Source organism: Scylla paramamosain, chromosome 30, assembly GCF_035594125.1.
Source record: "Scylla paramamosain isolate STU-SP2022 chromosome 30, ASM3559412v1, whole genome shotgun sequence".
Taxonomy (NCBI): domain Eukaryota; kingdom Metazoa; phylum Arthropoda; class Malacostraca; order Decapoda; family Portunidae; genus Scylla; species Scylla paramamosain.
The window spans coordinates 8,650,333-8,658,249 of record NC_087180.1 but is presented as its reverse complement, the minus strand read 5'-3'; the positions used below and the strand labels follow the sequence as shown (position 1 = coordinate 8,658,249).

At 44.1% G+C, this 7,917-nt stretch overlaps 1 protein-coding gene across 1 annotated transcript; it reads right to left on the bottom strand.

Annotated features, from left to right (window-relative positions):
* Window positions 1-6,672: 6,672 nt before the first annotated feature.
* On the bottom strand, window positions 6,673-7,700 carry LOC135116038 (cuticle protein CP1246-like). Its single transcript, XM_064033258.1, has 2 exons — window positions 7,557-7,700; window positions 6,673-7,451 (listed from the first exon to the last, which is right to left on the bottom strand). Exons 1-2 carry the CDS (start codon window positions 7,566-7,568, stop codon window positions 6,909-6,911), a joined length of 555 nt encoding a protein of 184 aa, XP_063889328.1. The 5' UTR covers window positions 7,569-7,700; the 3' UTR covers window positions 6,673-6,908.
* Between the last annotated feature and the right edge of the window lie 217 nt (window positions 7,701-7,917).

Here is a 7,917-nt window from a genome sequence, read left to right as displayed (position 1 = left end):
AATGTGCTGCTGATATCCATTATCTCACACTGTCTCTTGATATCGTCTGAAAATGTTCTTATGGTATAGTGAACAACTGACATGCTGATGTCCACAATATGTACTAAGAATATAAGGTGGTCCCAGGACAGACCCTTGAGGGACACACACACACATACACACACTGTCTACTGCCTTCTCCTCTAGGAGGAGGAGGCAGTAGACACCTGCCAAAACAATAATTACTCCCAGTGAGGTATAAAGCACTGTTCAGGGGGTACTGTGAACTTATCATTAAACCCAGCTGTGACCTCACTGAACGTTTCCCTTTCTGTCTCACAACACAAGGGGGCAGTCACAGCCTGCCCTCTAAAGACAACTCTCTTCCTCCTCACAAAACTACAAGCACCTAATAACACACACACCCTTCACTCAAAAATTTTAATATCATCATGGCGTTTCCTACACCAGCCTCGGAGTCCCCATCTGGGGAGGGGACCATAAATATCCCCAGGTCGGACTGCCTTTCTGTCGACGACCCTAAGTGTCTTGACACCCTCCTCAACTTTTTCTTCATTAACTTCTGCAACATTCGCGGTCTAAGATCTAATTTTCAATCTGTAGAACACCACCTCTCCTCTTCTAAACCTCATCTTCTTTTCCTCACTGAAACTCAGGTGTCTGAGGCAACTGACAGTAGCCCCTTTTCTGTTCCCTCCTACTTTCTCTATCCTCATTTTCGATCCAAAGCTGGATGCTGCGTTTATGTGCGCAATGACTTAACCTGCTCTCGTGCCCACGCTCTTGAATCTTCCGAGTTTTCCACCATCTGGCTACGACCACAGAGTCACTCTCATACTAAATTTATCTGTGCTGTATACCTCTCTCCTAACTCCTCTGACTATAAGATATTCTTTGACTACTTAACTTCCAAAGTGGAGCACATTCTGACCCTCTTCCCTTTTGCAGAGATCTCCATTCTTGGAGATTTCAATGTTCACCACCAGCTTTGGCTTTCCTCTCCCTTCACTGACCATCCTGGTGAACTAGCCTACAACTTTGCTATCCTCCATGACCTAGAGCAATTGGTGCAACACCCTACTCGTATTCCTGACCGTCTTGGAGATACGCCCAACATTCTTGACCTTTTCCTGACCTCTAATCCTTCTGCTTATGCTGTCACCCTTTCTTCTCCGTTGGGCTCCTCCGATCACAATCTCATATCTTTATCTTGTCCTATCACTCCAATCCCTCCTCAGGATCCCCCTTAGCGAAGGTGCCTCTGTCGTTTTGCCTCTGCTAATTGGGGGGACATGAGGAGGTATTTTGCTGATTTTCCTTGGAATGACTACTGCTTCCGTGTCAGAGACCCGTCTTTGTGTGCTGAGCGCATAACAGAGGTGATAGTGTCTGGCATGGAGGCGTACATTCCTCACTCTTTTTCTCGTCCTAAACCTTCTAAACCTTGGTTTAACACAGCTTCTTCTCGTGCTATACATGATAGAGAGGTGACCCACAAAAGGTACTTAAGCCTTCCATCACCAGAATCTCATGCACTTTATATTTCTGCCCGGAACCATGCCAAGTCTGTTCTCCAACTAGCCAAAAACTCCTTCATTAACAGAAAATGTCGAAACCTTTCAAGATCTAACTCCCCTCGTGATTTCTGGCATCTAGCCAAAAATATCTCCAATAACTTTGCTTCTTCTTCTTTCCCTCCTCTACTTCAACCAGATGGCACCGCTGCTATCACATCTATTTCTAAAGCTGAACTCTTTGCTCAAACCTTTGCTAGAAACTCTACTTTGGACGATTCTGGGCTTGTTCCTCCCTCTCCTCCACCCTCTGACTACTTCATGCCACGTATTAAAATTCTTCGCAATGATGTTTTCCATGCCCTCGCTGGCCTAAACCCTCGGAAGGCTTATGGACCTGATGGGGTCCCTCCTATTGTTCTCCGAAACTGTGCCTCCGTGCTTGCACCTTGCCTAGTGAAACTCTTTCAGCTCTGTCTGTCAACATCTACCTTTCCTTCTTGCTGGAAGTTTGTCTACATTCAACCTGTTCCTAAAAAGGGTGACCGCTCTAATCCCTCAAACTACCGTCCTATTGCTTTAATTTCCTGCTTATCTAAAGTTTTTGAATCTATCCTCAACAGGAAGATTCTTAAACATCTATCACTTTACAACCTTCTATCTGATCGCCAGTATGGGTTCCGTCAAGGCCGTTCTACTGGTGATCTTCTGGCTTTCCTTACTGAGTCTTGGTCATCCTCTTCTAGAGACTTTGGTGAAACTTTTGCTGTTGCCTTGGACATATCAAAAGCCTTTGATAGAGTCTGGCACAAAGCTTTGATTTCCAAACTACCCTCCTATGGTTTCTATCCTTCTCTCTGTAACTTCATCTCAAGTTTCCTTTCTGACCGTTCTATTGCTGCTGTGGTAGACGGTCACTGTTCTTCTCCTAAATCTATTAACAGTGGTGTTCCTCAGGGTTCTGTCCTGTCACCCACTCTCTTCTTATTATTCATTATGATCTTCTAAACCAAACTTCTTGTCCTATCCACTCCTATGCTGATGATACCACCCTGCACTTTTCCACGTCTTTTCATAGACGTCCAACCCTTCAGGAGGTAAACATATCACGCAGGGAAGCAACAGAATGCCTGACTTCTGATCTTTCTAAAATTTTTTATTGGGGCAGAGCAAACTTGGTTTTGTTCAATGCATCAAAAACTCAATTCCTCCATCTATCAACTCGACACAACCTTCCAGACAACTATCCCCTCTTCTTCAATGACACTCAACTGTCCCCCTCTTCTACATTGAACATCCTCGGTCTGTCCTTTACTTATAATCTGAACTGGAAACTTCACATCTCATCTCTAGCTAAAACAGCTTCTATGAAGTTAGGTGTTCTGAGACGTCTCCGCCAGTTTTTCTCACCCCCCCCAGCTGCTAACTCTGTACAAGGGCCTTATCCGTCCATGTATGGAGTATGCTTCACATGTCTGGGGGGGTTCCACTCATACTGCTCTTCTAGACAGGGTGGAATCAAAAGCTTTTCGTCTCATCAACTCCTCTCCTCTAACTGACTGTCTTCAGCCCCTCTCTCACCGCCGCAATGTTGCATATCTAGCTGTCTTTTACCGCTATTTTCATGCCAACTGCTCTTCTGATCTTGCTAACTGCATGCCTCCCCTCCTTCCGCGGCCTCGCTGCACAAGACTTTCTTCTTTCTCTCACCCCTATTCTGTCCACCTCTCTAACGCAAGAGTTAACCAGTATTCTTAATCATTCATCCCTTTCTCTGTTAAACTCTGGAACTCCCTGCCTGCTTCTGTATTTCCACCTTCCTATGACTTGAATTCCTTAAAGAGGGAGGTTTCAAGACACTTATCCACCAATTTTTGACCACTGCCATGACCCTTTTAAGGGACTGGCATTTCAGTGGGCATTTTTTTTTCATTAGATTTTTGTTGCCCTTGGCCAGTATCCTTCCTACATAAAAAAAAAAAATCTGTTTATGTTAACTTTGTCAGACGGTCTGTGTGCCTATCTGTGTGTCTGTCTGCTTTTTGTCTGTCTGTTTGTCGATCATTCAGTCTGACTGTTTGTCTGTCTGTTTGTTTGTATATCTGTCTGTCTATCTCCCTGTCTGCCTGCCTGTCTGTCTGTCTGTCTGTCTATCTGTGCTTGTTCGTCCGTCCGTCCGTCTGTACGTCCGTCCATCTGTCTGTCTGTGTGTGTGTCTGTCTGTCTGTCTGTTTGTCTGTGCTTGTCCATCAGTCCCTCCGTCCGTCCGTCTCTCTCTCTCTCTCTCTCTCTCTCTCTCTCTCTCTCTCTCTCTCTCTCTCTCTCTCTCTCTCTCTCTCTCTCTCTCTCTCTCTCTCTCTCTCTTTTCAGTTCGGTAAGAAATGAAGCGATTTTTCCTGCTCGCCCTCGTAATGCCGCCGGGACGACCTGGCGGCGTTGAACCCTAGATGTGGGAGCGAGTTTCTCCTCAGTATTAATCTCTCATCCCTCGAGTTTCGAAGTGAGAAAGTCAAAATTTCTATATTTTTGTATTTCTAATCAAAACAGAAAACGAACGAGCGTCAATGAAATAAGAGAACTTCAGTCTCTCATTTCTCTTCTTGAAAAAATTACGTCAAATTTTAGCTTTTTTTGTTAACTGTTGAAATACTGGCATGTAGGACTGAGTAAAAGTGTCTTTTTTACATATACATATAAGAGGGATACTGGCCAAGGGCAAAAAAAAAAAAAAAAGGCCCACTGAGGTGCCAATCCTGAAAATGATCAAAAATCGATAATAATAATAAAAAGAAAAACTGGTGGATAGTTGTCTTGAAACCTCCCTCTTGAAAGAGTTTAGATCAAGAAAGATGAAATACAAAAGCAGGCAGGGAGCTTCAGAGTTTACTAGAAAGAGGGATGAATGATTGATAATACTATGTAACACGATTTTTCTCTTTGACAATCAAGAGTTATTTTCAACTCTTTTCATTGCAAAACAAGAGTGTCCATTATTCTTGTCAAACTTTGCTTTTGTAGCTTTTATATTTTTTTTTTGGCCCCAAAATAGCTAAATTTCACCATTTTCACTAATTTTGGACAGAAGACAAAAAAAAAAAAAAAACTTCAAATTACACAAAAAAAAATTATTGTAAAACATCTGAAAGTAATTTTTGAAAAAAAAATGAACAGTTTTCTTGATATGCGTGAATACAACAAATCACTTTCACGTAAGAGCCCCAAAATGTAGTCTCCCATCATGTTTTCATTGAAGAATCCCTGATATCTCTATTCAAAGTTCATTATATCTTGGTGAAGCGCTCCCCTTGTTCCTCTGAATGTGCTCCCATATTCTCCTTGAAGTTGTCGAGGTGAGCATCTAGGGTATGGATCTTCAAGGACATTCATTCTGCAGCCCATCTCACCATAGCTTTTCACTAAAGCTTCAGCCAGTTTCATATAGTTATCAGCTTTGTTGCTGCCAAGAAAGCCCTGTATTACAGTAATGAAACACTCCCAAGTTTTTCCTACTTTTCTGTGAGCTTCTGCAGAAATTCTAAGCACTCCATATAATTTTCCTTACTTGATGGTCCAATGAAGTTACCAGCTTTCACCTTTGCCTTTGAAAGCTTAGGAAAGATTTCTTGAAGATAGTTGAAGGCAGCAGACTCCCTGTCATGAGCTGTACAAACTGTTTCATAAGACCCAGTTTGATGTGTAGTGAAAGAAAGAAAACCTTTTGAGGATTCACCAATGACTCATGTTTGATATTGTGTGCTCCCACTGTAGTGTCAGTCCTTGAAGGCCAGTGCTTTCTCTGGTAATGTGCTGCTCTGTCTCTACTGTCCCAAAGGCAAAGAAAACAGGGATTCTTGGTAAAATCTTGCAGTCCCATCAAGAAAGCCACCATCTTGAAGTCTCCAATAACTTCCCAGCCATACTTGTTGTAGTTCAAAGTTTCCAGCAGAAGCATTACACTGCTGTAGTGGCATTTAGATGTTATATTATTTTGTATGAGATAGCCATGTAGGCGCACAACAATTACTATTTCATAGACTTTGTGTGTGTGTGTGTGTGTGTGTGTGTGTGTGTGTGTGTGTGTGTGTGTGTGTGTGTGTAGTATAATAATAATAAAAGTAATGATAATGATAATAATAATAATAATAATAATAATAATAATAATAATAATAATAATAATAATAATAATAATAATAATAATGATAATAATAATAATAATAATAACCGGTTTATTACTGTTGCAGCCATACGGGTGAAAGTATACATGTTAATATATAAAAGATCCTATAGGTTACAGGGCGTGCAGTGGTTACAGTGACAACTGGATGTGTTTTACAATGAAAATTGAAAGAAATCATAAGAGCTTGGGGGGTGTGTGGTACCTCCAAGACAAGGCTCTGTCATGCAGGTCAAGGCGATGTCACGTAGCGCTGGGAGGAAAACCCTGTGGTCTAGGGGCACATCTGAGTCTCTGGCCAGTACTGTGGGCGGCGGTGGGCGGGCGGCGAGGCACAAGCGGGGGTCGCGGCCTCAGATGTTTGGAGTCCTGCGTGTGGTGTCACGTGGTTGCCAGTGGTGGTGAAAAGGTCGAGGCGGCTACGGGTCATGGACTCAGGTCGCAGCCTGGGTCACAGGTCTGGCTCGCACTTGTTCTGCGCGCTCACTCCACTCACGATCCAGATTCATGAAAATTCTCTGATAAGCGCAAATTCACTACATTTCATTCTATATCCAGAAGTTGTTTATAATTTGTCTGTAACTATGTTGCACTTCCAATTGTCATTGAAGGATGGGGCTAAAAAGCGACAGTGAGGGGAGAAGAGATACATCCTGACCCGTGGCTGCTCCAAGCAGCGCCGGCACAGCTGTCTTAACCCTTTGGAAATCAAGAAACGTTTGTGTGTGTGTGTGTGTGTGTGTGTGTGTGTGTGTGTGTGTGTGTGTGTGTGTGTGTGTGTGTGTGTGTGTGTGTGTGTGTGTGTGTGTGTGTTTTGTGTGTGTGTGTGTGTGTGTGTGTGTGTGTGTGTGTGTGTGTGTGTGTGTTTATGTGTGTGTGTGTGTGTGTGTGTGTGTGTGTGTGTGTGTGTGTGTGTGTGTGTGTGTGTGTGTGTGTGTGCGTGTGTGTGTGTGTTGAGACTGGAAAGGAGTAGCATATACAGTATTCATCTAAGAAGAAATATATTTATTTCAAAGTTCGTTTACATCCATTATTTTTCGTAGCATGTGTCAATGGCGGCAAGAAGTACGTCACTTATAGAACTGGACAGCTTCCACGTTGAAACAAGAAAAGCTCCCATATTTCCCAGACGAGAACGCCGATAGGAAGAAAAAAAAGCTGTGAAGCAGGAATGATAAAATGAAAGAAGCCAATAATGGTGTCATTTGTAGGGAAGTGAGTTACCCGCTGAACTGGACGTTTTCACCGTTGGAGAGGACAGCACCAGACTCAGTCAAGAGGACGATCTTCACACCAGGAAGAAGATGCCTCCATTGGCCATCCTTGAAGAGCACGCCGGAGGGACCCTGAAGGAGTACTTCTCGCTTCTTGCGGGATGGAAGTCCCTCATCGTTTAGTTGTACGTTCTTGCCGTCAGCCATGACGACTCCAGAGGGCCCGATTACGATGACGTTCGCAGATTGATCATATGTAAATTGCACATTTTTGCCGTCGGGCATGACGATGCCAGTAGCGCCGTAGGGGCCAGGTTTCTCCAGCATGACGGGCACAGGCATGGGTGGCACGACACCAGCATGGTGCAGAGCAGCATCGCGGTTAAACTGAATGTTAGACCCGTCGTGGAAGACCACTCCAGACTCCCCGACGACGGCGATGTTTTCAGCCTCCTCGCGGGTGAGCTGCTGCAACGTCCCGTCAGGATGAACGATTCCAGCTGGCCCATAGGAGGCGCTGACGCCTGCCGCCATAAGACACATCGCTACCTGTAGGAGTCACACGGGAGGATGAGAAAGCCGCGACACCAACGGTCAAGAGGTGTTCACATTGACAGTAGAGAACACTGAACACCGACAAGTGAGAAACCTTACCAAAAACTTCATGGTTGCAGTCCTAGTCTTCCTCAGCACTCCAAAACTAGGCTACTGGGACGACTGGCGCAGAAGCGTGTGGAACGCTCTTTTATAATGCCCAGCATCATGCCTTTAACCTTTGCTCTTATAACGTGTTTCCTTCCCTGCTGACCGTGGAAGGACGTGCATGAGGATGGTGCGGCTCACCCTCGGCAAGCCGGTTATAGAGTCTCTTTCTTAGCAAAAACAAAACAAAAACAAAAAAAACAGCGTGGAAGTTGCTTGATTCGCTGAGAATTTCTGACGCACACAAATGTGTAATGTCGAAGCTGTCTTCTTGTACTACAGTGGAAGCAGACTAACTTGGCCCTCGGGCTGT